A 24045-nucleotide genomic window follows, 5' to 3' on the forward strand; every position below is an offset into this window, starting at 1 on the left:
CCTCTCCTCTAATACACACTGTAATGATTTCATCATCACTGTCACTGCAGTAATTTAATAAGCATCCAATTCTGAATGATGTAATGGCTACATTAAAAGGTACACAAATGACGACGCTTGCACGTATTTACCAAAGGACCCAATAAAGATATATGTATTCTGATCTTGGATGGTCGCCTACGTTTTCCTGAACTTCAAATGTATGAGAATCTTTGCGAGGGTTCAACTTAGATATTCTGAAGAGATAACTTCTGGATTACAGTTGGAGGATCGAGCCTGGTTCCCTGGAATTCCATAAAAATAGAACTGTTTTTCCAGTCTGTAGCCAATCTGAAGCAGAAGAGCGCAATCAGATCCTTCTGAGAGTCAAAGAACCGCTGATTAGGGTAACCAGGTACGATTCTAGTAACAATCCTTGACCCTGATTGAGGTTGGGTCCCGGACGGCTCTTTCAAAGGTGACTCCCGACATGACGTCACTTCCGGCACCACCTGCATGGTCCCGGGGAGGCTAAAGAGGGTGTGTAAGTGTCGGAAGAGCTGTCGGGATGCAGCAGGCAAGAGGAACAGTAGGAGGCCGTGGCTGCGCTCTCTTTCCACTGCTGAGCATCCTAGTCGTCCAGGGTAAGTGCGCCAGCTGGCTGGACTCTACTTCCGGCGGGGGAGGGGGGGTCAGAAAAGATGGTCGCTTTTCCGGTTCCGGGTTGGGGGTCTCAGAAAAGCCCCCGCTCGGCTTCTGCGAAGGAAGGAAGGAAGGAAGGAAGGGAAGGAGGGGGTGTGGGATGGTGTTCTTTCCCGGCTAGCACCTCCCACTGCGGAGAGTTGGTTCCCCTCAGCTCTCGGAGCCCGACCACCTTGTGAGACTTGACACCGCCTTGATGATGCCTTGACGAAACCACAGCAAGCGCAGGCTTGGCGGACACTCACTGCTCTTGTGAGAGTCTCTGTGCTTGTCCGCCAGGGTTCTGCGTTGCTGTTACACCCTGGTCGGAAACCGGGCAATTCGTGTTCCAGTTATTTTGAGAGACACAATCAGGGTTGAGGGGGTGGGGGGGGGGGGAGAAAGGAAGAAAGAAGAAGAAGAGAAAAAAAGGAAAATCATGACTTAGTGATTTTATTTCAGGGGCTTTAGATAAAACATTTTAGACAAGGGTTATAGTGTGATTTTTTTCTTATAGCAGGCATATTGCTGAAGAAAAGGCACCTTAGGACTTTCTAAACATTCTGAAGTATAAGAAAAGTCATAGCCATTCTTTCGAAACTTGAATCTTTTAACTATTGTCAGTACAGTGTTGACATAATGACACTATTGTAAGGTTTGGATAATTTTACTTTCATGATGTTCCAATTTCTAAATTTCAATCCAAACTAATTAGCTTTATTTTGAAGTGTGAATATTGTCTTGATTAGTGTGTGTGTGTGTGTGTGTGTGTATCTTCCTAAGAAATAGAATACTGGTATAACTAGTATTAGAATGAATTGTTGTATTGTAACATTTCTCTGAAAATAATGGACATTTCTGAAAGGGGTCTTTAATATTGTGTAAGTATTAGGTGGCTGAGTCTCATCCGGTAAGATGAGGAGGTTTTTATTTATCTGGTGACTAATCTGCATGTTGCCAGCACACTCCCTGATCCCTCCCAGCTACCTATGTCATCATAAATGTCCAGTTTCCCCTCTGAGTTCTTTTTACAACAGAGCCAGGCCTACTGTCACCTCGTATAAACACACACACACACACACACACACACACACACACACACACACACACACACAGAGCAGGGCTGTGGAGGGAGAAATGTCTACATATTGTCCCAATGAGAAAAAAAAAGATCCTAGAAATTGTGTCTTTTTGTAGATCTAGTGTCATTTCACATATACGAGCAGGTGTCAAATCTAGCAAAACAAATGGTTCAAATTAACTCTGGAGGGCTGGTGAGATCAGTAGGCAAAGGGGCTTGCTTTGCAAGCCTAAAGACCTGGTTCCATCTTCAGACTCTACATACAGGTGGAAGGAGAGAACCAATTCAATAGAGTTGCCTCTGATCTGTACAAGTGTGGACACACTCTATTAATAGTTTTAAAGTTATTGATCACTGTGTAGAAACCTATTAAAGATATAGATTTAAACTCACCCACTCCTCCAGGTTTTCTTGAATAAATTTACATTTTGCCTTTAAAACAAACAAACCAGGGGTCTGGAGAGCTGACTCAGTGGTTAAGAGCACTTGCTGCTCTTCTGTAGGACTCTGGTTTGAGTCCCAGAGTTGACGTCGGGGCTTATCATGATTTGTAACTCCAATCCCAGGGAATCAGATATCCTCTTTGGCCTTCATGGACCCCAGACATGTAAGTGCTGCACATAAAGGCAGAATTCCCAGACACATAAAAATAAAGGTGGGTAGTTCACAGGCTTATTCATTCACTAAAATACAGTTCAGTAATTTTTTAGTATGCATGGTGTGCAATCATCATTACAAACACTTCGGGAACATTTTTATCACCCAAAAGAGAAATCTTGTATCCATTCTGACCTTCCCACAGGCTCTGGAAACCACCAATCTCCCTCTTTAAACTTTTGTCTATTCTGGGCACTTAATACAAAGTGAACCAGGCACGGGCCCCTTTGTGAGTAGCTCTCTTCACGTGGTGTGTTTGCAGTGCTCCGTCTGGTTGGTTGTCTGTTGGTTCATTTTGTCTCTTTTGAATCGTGGGTGGTGGGCTTTGCTTTCCCACTAGTGTTTACTCGCCATCCCTCTTCAGAGACTGAAAACCCTTACATTGTTGTCATGTTTGACTTGGCCTTCAGTTTTAAGTCTGATTCTGCTTGTTTCAGTTGGCTAATTATAGAAATGATAGGCTGGGGGTCTGGGGATGTAGCTCTGGGTGTAATGATGCATGCATGTAACCCTAGCACTGGGGATGTGGAGGAAGGAGCACCAGAAGTTCAGGGTCATCCTCAGCTGCATAGTGAATATGAATCAAACCTGAGAAACAGAAGACCCTGCCTGGAAAAAACAAGAGAAGGAGGAAAGGGAGGAAGGGAAGCAATAATGGTGGAGAGCCCAGGATTACACCTTTTCATGCAATGTCAGTATGTAAATTTAAGATGGAAAGATTTGCAATTTGGATGTATAAAGTCAGTGTCTTTGATTTTGTCATATTTAATTTCTTTCAGTTCTAAAATTATTTTTATTAGAATGTGATTTGTATTTTTCATTAAATGGTTTTGTTAATTTTCATGATATTTTTATGGTTGTGGCTGGTTTTACCTGGCCGGAATAAATATCAAGCCAGATCATGGGTGATCCCGTGACTTGGAATGCTGAGACAGGAGGATGGAGTGTTGGAGGCTGGACTAGCTTTGGCTACATAGCATGATCCTGTCTCAAGAAACGAAATAAAAATAAAACAAAAATTAAATGTCTGAAAGTATATTGTGCTAAAGTGGGGGGGGATTTGAATGTCTGTAACATAGGAGTAGAGAGAGTTTTAAGAAGGGATTTGAGAGAAAGATAGAAGATATGGAGACAAGAGAAGGAGAGGAGAAAGGAAGAGAGAAACAGAGGTAGGGAGAAGAGACAGAGAGAAAGAGAAAGGGAGGAAATGGAGAGAGAGAAGCGGGGAGACTGGGTGGGGAGCTGGCTGGAGGAACAGCTTGTGTTACAGATCTACAGATCTTGTGTTAGCTCTAAAGCAGGCATTGGCAGCCATTTCCAGGAATGGAATGAGAGTAAACGTTTAGGGTGTGTGGGCAGCTGTTCTCTGCCACTTCTCAGTTTCTGCCAGGTGTGCAAAAGCAGCCAAACAAACCAATGTGGTGGCATTCTGATACAATTCTGTTTACACAAAGGTTGGAGTGTTTTAGCTATTTCCTGTGTGATCAGGGGAGAGACTGATTGGTTTAGACAATCTGGGTTACCCATGGAGCAGATAGCAGGGTGACAGCTAATTATTATGAGTTTGTTCCTTTCTCATGAAAGCCATCTGCTTCCACTTGAATCATGGGTCGTAGGTTGCTGACCCCTGACATGCTGTTCTTTGACATTATCCCCTAGGTATCAAAGACACGTAAACTTACCCTGAGTGAGACTTGTGGCTGGTTTCCCCTCTTTCAGTGAGTGGCTTTTCTGAGTAGAAACTGAGAGTCATTCTTGACACCTTTCTCCCTCCAGCATTAATTTCTTGTGGGAACTGTGCATTTGTGTGATATGTTTTTCCTCCTTCAGTATACCAGCCCAGTCTAGAAGTGATTCTTCAGAACTGATCTTTTCCTGATGGGTACAGACAGAAGCGTGGAGGGAGGCATTGAAAATTCCATAAAGAAGGTGATAGGGAGAGAATGAGTGAGCAGTGCACACGTGTTCTTACACTAGTAACCTCGGTGACCCTCCCAGTTTCCCTTTGCCCGCCTCCCTCCCTCTGGAGTTTTGCCCTGATGGTGCTTGCATTTCAAGGAGGAAATGACATTTACAAATCAAGTGTGGTCATGGCACATGAGTTTGGGTGGTACTGTGTTAGAGGAACTTTGGAGGAAGAGCAGAGAACTTCAGGGAATTTGGGGAGCCCATCACAAAGTGATGTATGTGAGCGGTGGTGAAGGTGTTTGGATATTGGGGTGTAGTGGGGAGCAACTCCAGCAGAATGGTAGGAATGGGGAGATCTTTCCAGACAAGTAATATTCTAAGAAAAGCATTGAGGTGTGAAAGGAAACAGGATCTTCAGAAAATGACTGGGCAGTCCAGGCACAGGGCAAGGGGTACGATGTCATTGGCAGGTATCTGAGAAAGACTCTTCCTCTTTAGATTTTAATCCACACCCCAGTGGGGAATTAGTTCAGGGTTTCTAGTACATGTGTTACCCACTTCAATAATAATAGTTAGTATTTGTTAAAAGTTTTTATTTTAAGAATTCTACTAAGCATTCTATGTGTGTTTATGTTTGTTTATGTATTGTGCTAGGGAGAGGACACAGAGCCCTACACAGCATATTGGATGTTCACAGTGATCCTAGAAAAGTTATTCTTGCCATTCACCAAATACAGCAACTGAAGCCTGAACAGGTTAAGGAACTGTGTGTGACCCAGCCCTTATCAGAAGTCAGACGTGCTAGAGCTTGGTGCTGTTCTGGCCACGTTCAAATCTACTCCTTTAAGCTCTATGTTGCATTTATGTTCTAGGCTATAACCATAGGCTGAGGGGCATGTGTAATTCGTAGGTTCATTCTACCATTCAGGTTTTAGACCCAACTCTCCAGGACTGACTAGGCTTTTTCTTCTTGTTCGTGGGTCAGGAGTTAGAGCTTGAGAATGGAGGTTTTTCTGATAGAGAAATGAGCATTTGCGGGGGCATAGAAGAAGGGGCAAATTTAGCGTGGCAGTCAGAAAGGGTGCTGTGTGAGGAACCAGATGGCCGTCATTTTTGAGATGGGCCAGATTCTTACGAAAGGCCTTATTAGTGAGCTCTGTCTTGATCTCCTCCTTTCAGGAGGAATGTGGCCAGACTAGATTGTCCAGAGAGGAGTGAGAAAATGACTCAAAGATGCCAGAGGTACAGGCACTGGGACAATGACTCAGAAACGCCAGCGGTAGGAAAGGTCAAAGCCTGTAGGAGAGACAGGAGGCGATCTCAGCAGGCAGGCGTTGGGCACTAGAGGTAGGTCGACTTTCTGGGTGTTGTACGTGTTTTAACTCATTTAATCCTCACAGTGACTTGGGGGTGAGCTCCATTTCTGCCAGGACACGTAAACTGAAGGAGTGACCACTTGCTGAGCTGCTCAGAGCCAGCCACTGGGCTGGGGTTTGAACCTAGAGCTTCTGACTTGGGTTCAGTCCTTACACTGTCCTGCCTGTGACAGAGGACCACTGGATGGAATTGCTCTGTTCTGAAATCATGCTGAGGTCTTTGGCTTTGGCTACCAGAAGAACCTTGGCTTTGTGAGTCAGAGTAGGAAGCAGGAAAAACAAAGGGTAGTGTTTTAATTTCCTAAGACATGGCTCTCCAGTGGGGGGTATATTTTTATTCATGGATTCCCCAACATCACAGAGGAACTGTTGGAAGAAAGTGCCAGGTCTGTCTGCCTGTCTGTATTTTTTTTTCTTTCTTTCTTGTGGAGAGATGGAATGTCAAAATTGGAATGAATGGTTTTAGAAAGACCACACTCTGTAGGCTTTAAAAATGGTATCTTACTTTTACATTGTAGAACATATTCGATTATATTTTTCCCTCTCCATAATTTACTTTTTTTAATGTTACCCATAGAACCTAGGGCCTTCCAACTTAAGGCAGGTGCTCTTCTTCCTGCTAGCCCTTCATAATTTACTTTTAATAGATGTGTGATTCATTAACCAGCTTTAGGAGAGGGAGCATAGCTGGGTGTGGTGGTGCATGCCTGTAATCTCAGAACTTAGAAGGCCGAGTCAAGAGGACTGTCAGTTTAGGCCAGACTGGGTGACATAGCAAGGCCTTGTCTCAAGAAGGAAGAAGAAGAAGAGAGAAAGAAGAGGAGGAGAAAGAAGAGGAAGAACAGGTGTTAGAGGGAAGGAACAACCATGCGGAGTTCTTCCAAAGGACCAGAGTTCAGTTCCCACGTCTCACAACTGACAAGCACTTGTAACTAGCTCCAGGGATAATGCCTCTTGCCTCATGGGCACCAGCACTCATGTGGATGTACCTATGTGAGGATAGGAACACACATACACATGATTAAAAATAATACAAATAAATTATTCTTTAAAAAGAAGAGGAAGAGGAGGGGAGGAGGAGGAAGAGTTAAGAAAGACTAGATAGACCCTTTTTGGACAGTTTTAAAAATAACTTTCCTATTTGTATTTTCTATCCTCATTTTGCTACTGGCTGAGACACTAATGGCTTCATGCTGGGACCATACTGTGTCTGGTTGCGTCTTATAGACCTCATAAGAGCTGCTGTATTCCTGGAGCGTGTGTGTGGTGGGGTGGTGGGGAGGGCACAGGATGGCAGGGGTGGGTATCGTTGCCTTCTTGTTATTGAGCAACACCTACTTGCTTGTAGACAATTTAACTACAAGCCTGTGATTGGCAAAATGCTAGTGTGAGTAGGTTTTTCATTTTCACCCAACTGTTTACTATGATTTAAGGCTATACAGTGTTAAAAAAAAACATTATTCAAGATTATTAGATCTTAGTTCCTTCTTCTTTATGGATTTGACTGAAAATACATTGATGGCTCTGGCCTTTTGGGGAGATCACTGAAAATGGTGTGAAGCATCTCTCATGTTCACATTTGGGAAATCCAACAAAGTGAATGCACTATGCGTGTTTGGGCTTGCTCTCATTAGGTGCGCGTATCGTCCTCTCCTTGGAGATAAGTGCCGATGCTCACGTCCGAGGATATGTGGGAGAGAAGATCAAGTTGAAATGCACCTTCAAGTCATCTTCAGACGTCACTGACAAGCTGACCATAGACTGGACATACCGCCCTCCCAGCAGCAGCCGCACAGAGTCTGTGAGTGTGGGCTTTCCCCAACGTCCCCTTGAGTGCCTGGCACGGTGACACACGTCTTGTAGTCTCAGTATTGGTGAGATGTGAAGATTAGGAAATCGAGGCCATCCCTCAACAACATAGCAGGTTTGAAATCAGCGTGATCTACATTTAAAGGAAGAAAGGGGGTAGAGTCACCTGCTGTGCAAGTCTGGTGACCCGAGTTCTAGCCCCGAGAGCCATGGAGGAAGTCAAAAGCTGTCTTCTGACTTCCACATACACCACATAGCACTAGTGCTCTTACATGCTCACACATACACCCCTGAAACACACTCACAGGCACACACTCATACACGTGCATGCACACACACACACTTCCATATACAATCACACACGTGCGTTCACACACTCACATACACACTCACACACACGGGTGTGCACACACGTACCTGAAATACAGTTAAACCTAGAAAAAAAGAAATAAGAGAAACTTTTAGACCTTTGGAGTGAGCCACGTTTATATGATATTTGTTTAATTACACAGAGCCTTTTATTCTGACATGTAAGACTTTGTGCATTACCTTCAAGGGAAAAAAATGGTCAGAAACCAAGAGGAAATGTGGTTTAATTTTGTTACCTTGTTGTTTCCTTCTGTGTGGTGTTACAGCTTTTTTTTTATTTTAGATCTGATGTACTAAAAAGGGCATGGAGATGTGGGCTGGAGAAATTCCCCACTCACATCACAGACATCCTTTCTCTGAGAGCTACTCTGATCCTGCTGCCTCAGTGGGTGTGTCTGTCTGAGAATCCACATTGCAGATTTATCTTGGCTTTTCCTCTGGCCGTGTAAACGTCTGCAGTGATTTATATAGCTGCCTTTGAAGGAAGTGGTGGCACCTTGTACTAGTGACAGATGTCACTGGTGACAGATGGCCTTGTGATATTAGAAGCAATATAGTTTAATCACGCACGTAAAACATGTTTATGGTTCAAATTCCATTATAGGTGTTTAATTAGAGATTACAGTGCTGTAAAAACCTTTCTCTTTATAGTTCCACCATTCTCCTTGGTTTAGGATGGATGCTGTTTAAGAATGTATTTGAATTGGGGCTGAAGAAATGGCTCAGCAAGTAAGAGCACTGGCTGTTCTTCCAGAGAACCTGGGCTCAATTCTCGGCACCCACACAATGGTTCACAATATCCTGTAACTCCAGTTCCAAGGAGATCAGACACCCCGCTCTGACCTCCGAGGGTCTGCCAGGCACTATACACAGACATACATTGCAGGCAAAATACCCATACATATAAAATAAAATAATTTTAAAAATTGTTAAAAAAGAATGTGTCATAGTCACATATAAATTGGATCTTTCTTTATCTCTTTATCTATTTATTTCTTTGTATATGCATGCCACTTGCAAGGTGCCATAGCTCACTGGGCCATGCTACTGTCCCTAGACTGGATTTTAGAAAGTGTTCTTTATTCTGTTTTCCATCTTTGGAAGAAGAATTCCCGTTCATCTTAGTGACTGTGCTTTGAGTCGTGCACTCGGGGCTGTTACTGAATGCCTGGTGTGGAGCGGGGTGGGTACCGTAGTGAAGGAAACAGGTCTGCAGACAAGGTTCCTGTTGCTTTAGATGTAAAATAGTTCACTTTATTCTGGGCTGTCAGGAAGCTATGGCTGACCTTATTTGGCTCTGCTTCCTTGTCCAAAAGTAGGGCAGAGAGCAATAGGAGCGCTTCTTCTTGGGTCAGAAACCTTATATGCAGACGGCCCTTCTCCGGGAGCACTGGCTCTGGGAGGCTGCTCGGGAGGCTGCAGGCTCGTCTGAATTAGAATTAAGGGCATTTAAGACTCTTGTAACTCAAGGGTGCAGTGGTGAGGTTTGCCAGGCTTTGGAAGGGATAGAGAATTGCGGCTCACTAACTTAACGTGCAGTAATTCATGAGTTACATCCACCTGGAAGGTCGGTGAGGACGTTTTAAGCTTATTATCTTGATGATCAATGAGAGGCCTTGTTTTTTAGACACAGGTTTCGCTCTGTGCCTCAGTTTGTTCTTGGATTTAGTGTATATAATGCAGGCTGGGATCACATTCACAGCACTCTCCCTGCCTCAGCCTCCTAAGTACCTGGGAGTTGAGGCACTCAGCACCATGTTGGTTTGTTAGGCCTCCTCTCTCTCCCCACTTGGAGCACTTGTCACACATACATTAGTTCTTGCTGTCTTACCAAATGTACACTCCATGAAAACTGAGACCATGGCTGTGTCTGGGCCATTGTGTTCTGTTCAGTCCCACCAGGACCATGGGATGTGTGCTAGGTATTTGTGGACTGAATTCTTGATGACATTAACCACTGGGTGATTCAGCATCTTCTCTGAGGAATAGCTCTGAAAAATTGGGCAATTTGGTGGTTAAGAGATGCCTGGTGTCCTAAGCAGGAGGGTACCACGTAAACAAAGAAAGAGGAAAGCCTCCTGTCTTGCATAATGGTTGTTTGTCATATGTGCCTGTCACACCTTCAGGGTAAATATGTGCTTTAGGGACCAAATGTCCAGTCACCAAGTCCAAAGCAGTATCGTCTTAATACAGCAGATATTCATTGCACGCTTATCAGGCCTATGACGTGAGGCTTGTGTTAACTGTCACCGAAGATAACTTGAGAGAGGTTGGATTGTGTTACACCTGCCCAGTGATATAGAAGGAAAAAAAAAATCTCCCTTTTGTTACTTGCCAACTGTGTGCCTTTGAGTAACTTGCTTCATCTTGTTGTTTGGGTCCTGTTTCTCTTTCTGTATGTTCAGAAGAGTTATAGCGGCTTGCGATGCTCTGGTGGTGGTGTAAGGGCCAAGAGAGTAAACATGTGAAAGCCATGATAAACAGACCTCGGGGTAACCTTAGGACGCTGTCTCCCTATTTGGGCACTGTTGCACTGTTAACGGTTAAGTCCGTGAGCCTGTCTAATGCATCCTGGGAAGTTTAGTGGTGCCTTACACCAACAGATGTATGGAAAAGTGTCTCAGATTATAAAGGAAATAAAAGTAAAACTGTAATGAGATATCACCTCACAGACTACCATAAAAGCTATTATAAAATAGGCAAATTATGGGGCTGGAGAGATGGCTCTGTGGCTAAGAGTATACACTGTTCTTACAGAGGATCTGAACCACGTTGGGTGGCTCACAGTGGTCTGTAACTCCAGCTGCAGGAGATCTGATGCCCTCTCTGCCTTCTGTGGATACCTACATTCAAGAGTGCACATCCATCCATCCATAATAAAAATAATAAGAAAATCTCAAAAAGACAAATTATAATAAGTATTGGCACAGGTTGGAGAAAAGGGAAATTTACTAATGTAAACAGTGCAGCTATGTTAGCAAATGGCATGGCAGCCCCTCAACACCGGATATCCCAGGGAGAGGTAGTTTAGTGAATGAGCCTGGCTGTCAGCATCGTGCAGGAAAGTCACATTGTGCTCCATAAATAGACACAATTATCATTTGTCAATTAGAAATAAATACAATTAAAACTCAGGGAAAAAGCGAATCTGTCCATATTGTGAACTGTTTTGTGGAGAGTGAAGTTGTCCCTGCCTGAGGGTTATTACTTGAGGGCTTTAGGGAGGGCTTAGAAGGAAGTTATTTTCTAGATGTTTGTCTGTCTGTCAGTCTGTCTGTCTCTGTCTGTCTCTGTCTGTCTCTGTCTCTCTGTCTCTGTCTCTCTCTGTCTCTCTGTCTCTGTCTCTCTCACACATACACACACTCACACACACACACACACCATGTGTGTAGGTGCCCTCAGAGGCCAGAAGTGTGGACTCTCCTGGAGCTGAAGCTGCAGGTGACTGAACTGCCCGATGTGGGTGCTGGGAACTTATCTGAGGTCCTCTGGAAGGCCAGTGCTCTCAGCCACTGAGCCATCTCCCAAGCCATAGAAAAGATGTAAGGGTTGAGATCCCAGACTTGCCTGTCAATCCTTCTGGCCAGATTTATTAAATTGTCTTTCTAAGGTAGAGGTGAGAAAAGCATTAAAGTCAAACAACAACAACAACAACAACAACAACAGACAGCCAGGGGAAGAGAAGCCCTTTTATACAGTTCTTTTTAACATTGGATCTACTCGGTTCTTCATTCCATTGTGTTTTCCATGTTAACCTTGTCTCTCATGCTGTTACTTTCTTAGATTTTTCACTATCAGTCTTTCCAGTACCCGACCACAGCGGGCACATTCCGAGACCGGATCTCCTGGGCCGGAAATGTCTACAAAGGGGATGCATCCATCAGTATCAGCAACCCCACTCTAAAGGACAATGGGACGTTCAGCTGTGCTGTGAAGAACCCTCCAGACGTGTACCACAATATTCCCCTAACAGAGCTCACGGTCACAGAAAGGGGTAAGCTGCTTATTGCCAGTCTCCTCTCATGCTGTGACTCCTCGGGCCCTTTCCGGAACTTACCAGTTGATTTAGAGGATCACTGTGTCAAGGTTATCTTTGTATGCCTGTTAAGATTCATTTTTAAGACATTTAAAACATTTTATTTTGTGCGTCGTTATATGAGCATGTATGCTACAGCGTATGTGTGTAGGTCGGAAGACAGCTTGTGGGAGTCCCTGGGAACAGCCGTGAGCCATTAGGATGTACTTTTTGAAAACTGAATATTTTCTTCCGATGTTGTCATAGCGTCTACACTGCCTTTTTCAATTGTCTTCAAGTGACCAAATGTCTTGTGGAATGTTGGGCAATCCTGCATGTTAATGAAGGGTGATGATGTGTGATGTTGAAGTCCTTTAGGGGCCCTGTTAAGTTCCTGCCTGTTAAGTTATGTGACTGTTCATAGTAGGGAGTTCCCTCCATGGATGGGCAGCATTGCATTTCTATTACTTACAAAGGCAACAGTTTCCTTCTCCTGTGGAGATAAGCTTGTGGGTGGCTTTTTTCTCTTTTTCATTTTTTTCTTTTCTTTTTTTTTTTTTTTTTTTTGGTTTTTCGAGACAGGGTTTCTCTGTATAGCTCTGGCTGTCCTGGAACTTACTTTGTAGACCAGGCTGGCCTCGAACTCAGAAATCTGCCTGCCTCAGCCTCCCAAGTGCTGGGATTAAAGGTGTGTATCACCACCGCCCGGCAGGGGTGGCTTTTTTCAATGTAAATCTCTGGTGACTATTAAATAATTATTTGAGTTTTAACTGGATTTGAACCAAAGACACAGAGATACATTATGAGTTGTGTAACTGCCCTACCATTTCTTAGGGCTTCCCTCCCTCCTCTGTTTCCTCTCTGCCTTCCCGTCTCTCCTGCCTTCCCCTCTCTCCTTTCCTCCTCACTGTTTTCTTTGTCATAGTTGTAATCTGGTTTGACAATAACCTGTATCACATATCACATTTACATAATCATACAGGAATAGATGCATTTTTCTAGAAGGCAGTTTAGTAATAGAAGTTATAGTTCTTAAAATTATATTCCCTTTGATCTTACAATTCTATTTTAAAATTTTAACCTTAAGAAAACAGAGAGAAACACTAGGATGGCCACCCTCATGTAACTTGTAGAGTCAAAGTTGGATGTTCAAAGTTAGAGAATTAATTTGCTAATTGATTCAGTATAGTGGAGTACTATGAACCGTATGTAGAAGGCTGTTTATTTATTTATTGGTCAGAGTCTCACTACAAAGCTCTGGCTGTCTTAGAACTTACTTTGTAGACCACCAGGCTGGCCTTTGACAGATGGAGATCCACCTGCCTCTCTCTCCTAGTGCTGGCATTAACAGTGTACACCGCCACAGCCTGGTCAAAGACCCTTTATAATCAGGACCTTTTTAATCACAAAAAAACCATACTTATCATTTGTTAAATTAAAATTGTGTGAAAACTAGGACTCCTGCTTTTACAAACATGTGTCCTGCCCCACGTGTGCTTTCACTTTTGGAAGAAGAACAGATTGATAGCCATGTGTCACTTGTAGGTAATGGGATCATGTGTGCATGTTTATGTTTCTTATAATTTTATGTTTGGGATGATGCATTTGTACCTGCTTGGTGTTTCCTACAGGGTTCGGCACCATGCTGTCTTCTGTAGCCCTTCTCTCCATCCTCGTCTTCATCCCCTCAGCAGTGGTGGTCATTCTGCTGCTGGTGCGAATGGGGAGGAAGGCAACAGGGGTGCAGAAGAGGAGCAGGTCTGGCTATAAGAAGTCTTCCATTGAAGTTTCCGATGAGTAAGTCCCCAGTGGTGAACCCATTCCTTTTCACAGTCCAGCTCTGGGGCAGCTCCTGCATCCCATATCCACATATATCTCCTCCCCGGCTGAAGTTTGGTCCACTGCTGAGATTTCCTTCCAAACACAGTCGTTCCATGAGGGGTGTCGGAAGGAAGATTACAGTGACATGTGTGGGTAATGTCACGGAGGGCAGGATGCACAGGGCGCTTAGGCTTCACACGGCTTCATACCACACAGTGCTGGGGCTCTGCATGTATATTTGAGCACGTCTCCTTCTCTCAAAACTAAAATAAAATTCCAAGTCATATTTTTTTCTTTCACTTTTTTTTTTTTGGCATTGAGCTAATGTCTCCTAACAGAATATTCATAAGCAATGAAGGAAGCTTTGAGAAGAGCCTGAAGGGCGATGACATTTAAAGAAGCACGTGCTATTCTTGGTCAGCAGGTGTTCTGAAAGAGTTAAACAAGTGTAGCTATTGTCTTAGTCAGTGCTCTGCTGCTGTGAAGAGACGCTATGGCCAAGGAACTCTTAATAGGAGAAAATGACTTAATTGGGGGCTGGCTTACAGCTTCAGAGGCTTAGTCCACGGTCATCGTAGGCATGGTAGCTGAGAGCTACATCCTAATCTTTAGGGAAAGAGGGGGCACCATGGGCTTTTGGAACCTTAAAGCCCACAGCACTGACATACTGTCTCCAAGGAGGTCACGTCTCTTAATCCTTCTAGTCAAAGAAGTATTCCCTGGTAGCAAAGCATTCAAACACCTGAGCCTGTGGAGGCCATTCTTACTCAACCCACCACAGTTAGCAAAAGCATGTATCAGCCTCCATTCTGCCAATGAGCAGGCGCAATCCAGTGGTTTCCCAGGAAGAGATCTACTTTTTTTTTTTACTTTTGTTTGTTTGTATTTTTGAGACAGGGTTTCTTCTGTATAGTCCTAGATGTCCTGGAACTCACTCTTTAGACCAGGCTGGCCTTGAAATCAGAGACCTCCCTCCCAAGTACCATGATTAAAGGTGTACACCACCACTTCTCATTTGAAATTTACTTTAAAAAATTATTTATTTATTATGTATATAATGTTCTGCCAGCATGTATGCATGCAGGTCAGAAGAGGACACCAGACCACATTACAGATGGTTGTGAGCCACCATGTGGTTGCCAGGGAATTGAACTCAGGACCTCTGAAAAAACATCCAGTGCAGCCGGGCGTGGTGGCGCACGCCTTTAATCCCAGCACTCGGGAGGCAGAGGCAGGCGGATTTCTGAGTTCGAGGCCAGCCTGATCTACAAAGTGAGTTCCAGGACAGCCAGGACTATACAGAGAAACCCTGTCTCGAAAAAACCAAAAAAAAAAAAAAAAAAAAACATCCAGTGCTGTAAACCTCTGAGCTGTCTCTCCAGCCCAAGATTTACTTTCTGAAAGGAACAAAAGCCTATACTAAAGCTCTGTAAGCTGGCATGGTGGTGCACACCTTTAATCCCAGCATTTAGAAGGCAGAGGCAGGTGGATTGCCGTGAGTTCGAGATCAGCCTAATTTACATGACGAGTCCCAGGCCGGCCAGGGATACATAGTGAGATCCTGTCTCAGCAAAATAAATCAGACAAAATAATTATGTGATGTTTCCCTTGTCTGTGAAAGGGCCTTTAACCATTAGGTGGGGGAGTCTTACCTTGGGAAGTTTCAAAGTTTTCTTTCTGTCTCTATGTGTATTTATTTACTGGAGAAAGACTTCCTATTTCAAGGAATCTGTAAAACACACACACACATACACACACACACACACAGAACCATTGGTGAAAATCCCAGTGTCTGTTTCTAAGGACTGTAGATTTAACCCTCTGTGCTTTATTCCCCTAGATATACTATAGTCATTCATGTGTGTGCATGCATATATCTCTGTCTGTCTGTTTACCTGCCCATTCATCCATTTGTTCATCCATTTTCGCCCCATCCCAACATTCCTAGAACCACCCCTTTCCCTCTCTTCTTTGTCTGGAAGCTTTCTTATCCTCCAGGACTGAACAGAAATGTTCCCTTCCTATCGTACTCCTTGAGTCCCGGGCAGAGGACTGGTCCCTCCATGTGCTGTCCTGAAGGCAGTTCCATGCTAACCTTAGAACACTATGTATTGTGTTATAGTACGCACTAGTTTGTACAGCTCTCATGGCATGGGATTGGGAGCTCATCCACAGACCAGGTTCTGCTACTTCTCTTCCCACCCAGCATGGTGCCTCCATCAAGGCTGCTGGTCAGTACTTTTCTGTATGTGTGATGGTAGCCAGTTGCTATTTACATAGCCCTTGCTATGCTCCAATATGTGCTTCACGCACATTTATTTATGACTTGTTCCTAATAACTCTGTTTAAGGGTTGTTTGTAACACAAGTCTCACAGTCACCTGTGGTAACAGTGACAGCTGAGCTTGCTCTGTGTTCTTTCCATAGCACTGACCAGGAGGACAGCAATGACTGCATGACGAGGCTTTGTGTCCGCTGTGCAGAGTGTCTGGTAAGTGCCCTGTTTCTTCTCTTTGGTGTTTTCTATCTTCCTGCCTATTTGAAGGATCTTTTGCTCTCAAGAACAACACAGGCAAACCAGCACAGGAAAGTATGAACCAGGGTTTCTGGGTATGCCTACCCATTCTCAACTTGACTTTTTTTTTTAAGAAAAAAATTTTAGATTCTTTTTCTTAAAATATAAGTGTGCTTTGGCTGTGTGTATTCTGCACAACACCTGTACACCTGGTATTTGCAGAAGTCAGAAGAGGGCATTTGACTGCCTGCAACTGGAGTTACGTATGGTTGTGAGCCACCATATGGGAGTTTGGAACAAAACCCAGGTCCTCTTAAGAGCAACAAGTACTCTTAACTGCTAAGCCTTCTCTCCAGCCCTCTACAGTGAGCTCATGGAGGCCAGGGGACAACTTGTGGGAGTTGGTTCTTTCCTTTTACCGTGTAGGTCCCAAGGATCAAACTTACATCATCAGGCTTGAGAGCCAGCCCTTTTACCTGGTGAACCATCTCACTGGTTCTGGGTTTTAGTTTTTAACTCATGGGTGTAGAATTGTGTTCTTAAGTTAAGAAGGGGATCATGTAAGCTAGGGACTAACACCCCCCCCCAAAAAAAAAAAAACCAAAAAAAGCAAACAAACCAACAAATAAAATCAAGCAACTAACCATAAATAAATAAATAAATACATAAATAAATAAATAAATAAATAAAACAAAACCCTATGGAGTTTTTTGTTTTGTTTAGTTTTTAAATAAGGGGTTTTCTTGACTCAGAATCCTGAATTTAACTTCTCTGATGAACCCTGGTATTTTAAAAGTAATTTACTTATCTATTTTTATTTTATGTACATTGGTGATTTGATTGCATATATGTCTGTGTGAGGGTGTCACATCCTCTAGAATGGGAGTTACAGACTACAGATAGTTGTGAGCTGCCATGTGGGTGCTGGGAATTGAACCCACATCCTCTGGAACAGCAGCTGGTGCTTGTAACCTCCGAGCCATTTCTCCAGCCTGCAAACCTTGGTATTTTAAAGAAAGTCCGAATGTAGAGCCTTTTAGGTGACTTGATTAATGTTGTTTATCACCTTATTGGAAGGTTCCCATCTTGGTTTAAATCTCTAGATTAAATCCATGACCCTCTTTGAGTACACGTGGTGACACAGGCTTGTGTGGCTGTCCTGGGATCTCAGGATGAGAGAGGACTCTGATATGGTGCATCAAAGTCAACTTGTGGACTAACGTGGAGCATTCCTGTCACGGGGCCCTCTCTGTACTCACTGCCACGCCCAGCACTTCACCAAATGAGTGTGGCCTGTCACTCTCTGGGCTTTTTCTTCATTACTTTGACTTCTGTGAACTTGAGCCTCCTTTGTGAGAGGAGAAAAAGTTGTTTATGAAAAAGGACCTAGTTTCAATCTCCAGGGTCTGAATACTTTGATAATAGTGTGCAAAGTAAGGAAGAAGGGCAAGAATGAAATCTGCTTGAGTCAAAGAATTAACAGAATATCTTGTAGAGTGTTCAGTCACCCGGACTCTCAGTAAATGGAGTGGAGTGGGACTGATGTGTATTTTCAAAGCTCAGTCTAGCTTTTGTTTTGAGTAGAAGGGACCAGAACAGGATCAGAGAACCTCATTAGTAGGTGTTAGCAGTAATTTAAGTGAGAGAAGTCTGTAGTAGAGATGGCAAGAAGTGGCTGTATTTTGTTTTCTGGCTTGAAAGTGAAGCCAGAAGAATTTACTGGCAGTTGTTAGAGAGAGAGAGAGAAAGAGAGAGAGAGAGAGAGAGAGAGAGAGAGAGAGAGAGAGACATTATAGAAGTCCATAATGAATAGAATGTTGGTAGAATAGAACCAACATTTTCTAGAGCAAGATTTTAAATGTTCTCATTAAAACATAAGATTTTATTTTACATGTATGGGTATTTTGCCTGCATGTATGTTATGCACCATGTACATGCAATGCCATGGAGGTCAGAAGAGGGTGTCAGATAACCTGGAGATTGAGTGAAAGAGGGTTGTGAAGCACCATGTGAGTGCTGGGAATCAGACTCAGGTCCTGTGAACTACTGAGCCCTGGGAGTCAAACCCCAGCCCTCTGGAAGGGCAAAGAATGCTCATAGTTACTGAGTTGTCTCTCCAGCCGCAGAGCAAGATTAAAGAGCAAATTCAGGAGTTGGGTTTAAACATACTAGGTTTGGAATGTGCAGTGGGCAGTTATGCTTTCTGAAGAGAGGTGTAGTCTGCAGACTTAACATCGGAGCCCTTAGGAGATCCAGGAAAGAGATGGAGGGCTGTATATGTAGGAGAGGTCAAGGGACTAAGCCCGTTCTCCAAGGCTTCTAGATTAAAGAGATAAAGAGGAATTAACAAAAGAGGATGAAAAGAGATGACCTCTGAAGATGGAGGAGAACCGGGAGAGTTTGTTATCTTGGGGGATGGGGAAGGAATGTCCAAGGAATTGAGGGTTTATTGAGGATGGTTTGGTGATGTGGAAGCTATTGGTGACCTTGGCAGAAGTAGCTCCACTGGGATAGTGAGGGTGCAAAGGGCCAGAGCACCACAAGGATATGTCGGAGGCAGTGGGTACAAACAGCTCTTCTAGGTAGGAGACAGAGGAGTGGGCAGTGGGTAGGGAGGAGTCTGTGTCCTAATACTTCTGTATGAGTAAAACGGGGCACATTTCTGTGCTATTGTGGATAAGCCAATGGAGAAGGAAAAGTTGATGCTGCAGGAGAGAGAAGGTAGGATTGCTGAGTTGACTCTGGAAGGTGTCACAGGAGGACATAGTAGCTGTAGATAAAGGCATAAGAACAGTAGAGAAAAGCTGGACATGGTAGTGCACACCTTTAGTCCCAGAATGCAGGAGGCAGAGGCAAGCAGGTCTCTGTGTTCAAGGCCAGCCTGGTTTACAGAGTGAAGTCCAGGACAGCCAGGGCTACACAGAGAAATCCTGTCTTAAAATACATACATACATACATATATACATACATACATACATACATACATACATACATACATACATAATACATACAGGACAGTAGAGAGGCTGAACAGATGAAGCTATAAGCATGTAAGTGAATCTAGTGGTGGAGTCATGGATATTCTTCACAGACTGCCTTCCTTCTCAATGGTAGGAGGAAGCAGGGTCATGCTCTGAAAATGATGGGAAGAGGATGGATCAGAGGACAGTGGAAAGAGTTTAGGTATGAAACAGTTATTTAGAAGAATAGGAAAATTAGGGCCATCGATAGGGCTCAGGGAGTAGTGGTACTGGCTACCAAGCCTGAGGACTTAGGTTTGATCCCTGAAACACATAGTGGAAGGAGAGAATTGTTGTCTTCTGACCTCCATATGTATGGGTATACACAAGCACACATATACACTAAGTAAGTGAGTGAGTAAGTCAGTCAGTAAGCAAGCAAGTAAATAGTTTTTTAAAGAACAATAGAATTAAGACCCAGAACAATCTGATATACTAGATAGCACTAATGGCCCATTTGAGGTCCCAAGTGATGAGGTCTGAGTTTGAATTGTAACAGTGAACACTCAAACATATGTTATAGAGTACTAGACACAGTGCCAAGAAGCTCACACCTATTGTTCCATGCATGTCTGTGAGGTGTGTTTTTATTATCCCCATTTCAGAGATGCTGAAACTATCATTAAATAAATAGTCAACATCCTTTAGCTAGAAAGGTTGAGGTAAACGAGCTCCTAACCCCAGGATGTTCTGCTGTACGCAGTCATCTTCTCTTGTATTCTGAGGTTCTGAAATATAGTCATCAAGGAAAAAAGAACCCACTGGGGCTTCAAGGCAGAGATCAGCCTGGTAGGCACATTGTATTGAGGTCCTGTGGTGCTCCATGGAGTGTAGGTGTGCTATCAGAGATATCCCACTGTGGGGGATATCCCCAAGCTCAGTTCCATTTAGAGACCCTATACAATGGTCTTTGTCTACCTCTGACTGTGGCATTGAGATGCACATACATCTGCTGTTCTTTCCCTTGTAGGATTCAGACTACGAAGAGGCGTACTGATGAAGTGTGCGTGATGCAAGAAGTGTCACCTAACAACAGGAAATACCCATTCCCCTGGCCAGGAGTGCCATTGGTGGGGACAGCAGTGACAGAAGATTCTGAAGGTCACCAGTGAAGACCCTAAGGACCACTTATTTATTGAAGAAACGTTTATGTTGTATTTATAAACTGTTTGGAAACTCCCAGAAGGGACTCATGACTTCTCTTCTTAATACACTCTAATTGAACAATGAAATTCTTGAACAGAAACAGTGCTTGGGTTACCTTCGCTCTTGAATGTAGTTCATGGTTTCTTCCAGTTGCCTGAAGGAGACCAAATGTCTGTCACTCTGCCGATGCCAAAATTGTACTTTTTTAATGGTGTGGAGCTTGTAGCTTCCTGATGATGTGCCAACGAACAACACGCCCATTCGGGATGGATAGCCTTGGTTTCTTCTCCGATGTTCTCCGGTCAGCGTTCAGTATGCACTACGTGGTTTAATGGTCATCGGCTGTGTTTAGGGGACATGCAGTATTTAACCCCGATTTCGGCTCAGTAGGTGTACAAGTTGTAGGCTTGTTTGGACTGGGCCTTTTAAGTATTAAAGCATTGTCAATTTACAGTCAAGGATAGTTTTTGATGTAGAAGAATCTTTCTCATTTTTCTTGCTAGCTATACTTTGGGCCACAGAATCTTTGTTATTTTGTGTTCCTGCAGCTGACTAATTTGTGGTTTCCTTCTTGGGTTTTAAGTTAGAGGCAAGAAATGTCTATTAAGAAGGTTTTTAGTGGCGACTTAGAAAATACTTTTTGTAGTCCTTTGCTTTGGGTCTCTCACGTTTCTCGTGTTGTTTAGAACTTTGGTTCTCAGTGGCACCAGAAGTGGGTATTGTATCTGCAGGCTGGTTTGCTCGGCACTGGAGATGAGGAAGTGGCGATGTGCGGGATATCTCCCCTTGCTTCACTCCGTGCCTTGTAACCCACACCTCTCCTCTCCTCTAGCAACTTAGTTGTTATTTTAATTTACACTGGGTTTTCTGTAAACCACTAAGACGTGCCTGACTTATCGGAAGGACGAGCATGTGTGCAAACAGCGCTCTCCAGAGAGAGTCACTGATGACCCCTCCCCCAGCCCTGGTTGGTTCAACATGGTGGTCTTCATGGTTCTTCTTAAAGCAGCTTTCGAGGCCTCCATATTACAGTGTTATATACTATGTTTCTCATAAAAGTCATTCTATTTACCATGAAGATCTTACATTTGAAACCCGGGTCATTAACTCTGTTTGAAAGACTTGTTAACTTAGCCTGCTGATCCATGATTATGATTTACCTCTGGTCATGGAAGCTCTTGGAAGAGGCAGAGGAGGGACTGGCATTTTACATTTCTGGTCGTTAGATTCCACAGTTCTTTGGACTACTTGTTAAAGATGTAGTTGTCTGTGGCCAATCCATTGAGACCCGTTCTGATGGTTCAATAGAGAAAAGAAAACATTCAGGCACCAAGCATGAATACCTTGGGCACTTGCAGATCTGAAGAGAGTGACCCAGGTGGGAGGGGGCATGCTGTGGGCCTCACTGTTCTGACAGAGTCATTACAAGAACTCATTTAAACCATCATTCTGTGGCATTGAGGGACCAGTTTTAGTTTCTTGGGATTTTTTTGCAAGCGTATTGTGAGGTTTTATCTAGCTCAGACATTGGTGAGTTCAGTGACTACTGATGAATACTTGGGTATACTGTTGTGTAGCCTGCTTTGAAATGGGTCTCTTCTCTTGTAAATGACAGGACAATCAAGTCCTTCATTGTAAGGGAGTACATTAGTGATTTTATTGGCTCCATGGGTTTGTGGTCATATCTGGGGCTTAGGCTGCCCTCAGTTTCTTATGCCAAGGTTTGTGCTAAAGCTTTTTGATCATCAGGACGACAAAGCCATCTGTGGAGCCTCCTCCTTTAAGAGTGAGCATACAATAGAGGGTTTGTCTGACTTACTGTTTTAATATCTTCTAAGGTGAGATTCTCATACTTTTGTTTTTTCCTTTTTGCTGCTCTGTGGACTCAAACCCCGTGGTATTATAGCATTGTCTGGAAAGAGGATTTAAGTCTTTCATTATGGTTTTATCACCTTCTGAGTTTTACATGGTGGCCTCTTAAAACTATTACAAAATGTGAATTTATAACGTACTTTGTTTTCCCTCTGTGACCTGTTATTTCAGGTCACTTGAGGACATCTTAGCAGTCTGCAGTACCCGAGTCAGCAGTGGGATTTCAGAAGGAAAAGTTGTCTACCCTTCTCCCATCCTGCTTACGTGCATACATACATGTGCGCGCATGTGTGCATGCATAAGTATATCTTACAACAACAGAAAATCTGGAGGCTAGATCCTGACCCAGAATGTTCTGTTGTGTTGCTGGGCTCCCCCATTCTGAAGAAGGACTCTAAGAAGATCCATGGAGTAGACCAAAGCTCTTATTTAATTGCACAGCTCACAACTTTGCTGCCAGAAGTGCCCACTCCGGTGTTGGCCTCCTCACCGTGGTCTCTCACTGACTTTTAAAATTAAGTTAGACTTTTTGTTTGCAGGAGAGTATGATCTGTAAGGCTTCGTGCACAGACATTGTGACTCATGGAAGCTTTACTGCACTGTAGTTAATAAACTTCTTTGCACCTTGTGGCTACCCTTTTCGTGTCTAACTATGTTAAAATGAGCAGTACCTTGTGCAAGGTGGGTGTTGTGGTTTTCAGCATTGAGAAAACTGTCTGAGCTGCACCACCAGCAAGATCCTGCATAGATCCAGTGGTGTGCTGGAACCAGATCACATAGCAGAAGCTGATGAGTGCATTTCTAGAAATTTTGTGAACCCAGTGGCAAAATGGTGGGCATGAAATACACCGCACTAGGAATATTTATACAGGGCCCGTGCAGCATAGTCCTTGGGGCCAGAAAACATTCAATAGTTTTCAGGACAGGACAAATTTCAAAAGATGAGCATTACCCAGGCTTTGTTCTACTGGGTCAATCCAGTAGAACAAGGGATGACTGTGTATGTAGAACTCTTAGTCTGAAGTGATGATTAAAAAAGAGAAGGATCTGCCATTCAGGATGTCCTGAGTTATTCCCCAAGATGGCCAAGCCACTCAAAGGGTCTGCTAGGAGAACAACTTGCTCTCTGTATGATGGCAACCCTCACAGTCTGAGGAAACATATACAGCAACATGGTGGGTGGAGCACTAGGCAGGGGAATCTCTGGAAGCAGCTAAAGGAGGTGATTGATCAGCCAGGCTGCATCTGTACGGTAAGAGAAGAAGTGAAGTGTCTGTGTCTGAAACACAGCCGCAAGTTTTCTAGTCTTCAATTAATTGTGTTTTATTTACATAAAGCTGATTCCTCAGCAAATGCCTCTTGCCATTCAAGATTTTTGTTGTTGTTTTGTTGTTTAGATAAGGAGCTCACAGTGTAGTCCAGGCTGGCTCCTCCTGCCTGAGCCTTCTGGGTGCTGAGATGTCCGGCATACACCACTAGACCTGGCTGATTTGAGATCTTGCTTGCAGAGTTTGTAATCCAGAAGGGAGGTGACATCTGCAAGGACCTGAGATATGAGGCTCACCTGAGTGAGCTGCAAGTCTTTCCTTCTAGAAAAAAACTATACATACTGCAAGTGGGACAGCTGTGTCAACCCCTCCATGGTTCCAGAACATCACAGAAGAGGAGGCAGAATGTCAAAGCCAGAAGATAGGGATGCCATGCTTCTAGATATGACATGACCCTGGTAATCATGTCCACACAGCAGCTGTGGCTACCTGCAGAAGATTTATATATGCACACACACAGGCACACATG

General features: G+C 43.7%; 1 protein-coding gene across 1 annotated transcript; it reads left to right on the forward strand.

The window, feature by feature from the left end:
- Positions 1-493: 493 nt before the first annotated feature.
- Mpzl3 (myelin protein zero like 3) lies at positions 494-22880 on the forward strand. The gene is made up of 6 exons (XM_021172239.2): positions 494-623; positions 7317-7483; positions 11644-11854; positions 13507-13672; positions 16123-16186; positions 20201-22880. The coding sequence occupies exons 1-6, from the start codon at positions 548-550 to the stop codon at positions 20225-20227; spliced, it is 711 nt and encodes a 236-aa protein (XP_021027898.1). The 5' UTR covers positions 494-547; the 3' UTR covers positions 20228-22880.
- Positions 22881-24045: the final 1165 nt, after the last annotated feature.

This window comes from Mus caroli, unplaced genomic scaffold (genome assembly GCF_978045245.1).
Source record: "Mus caroli unplaced genomic scaffold, Mus_caroli_1 scaffold_11, whole genome shotgun sequence".
NCBI lineage: Eukaryota > Metazoa > Chordata > Mammalia > Rodentia > Muridae > Mus > Mus caroli.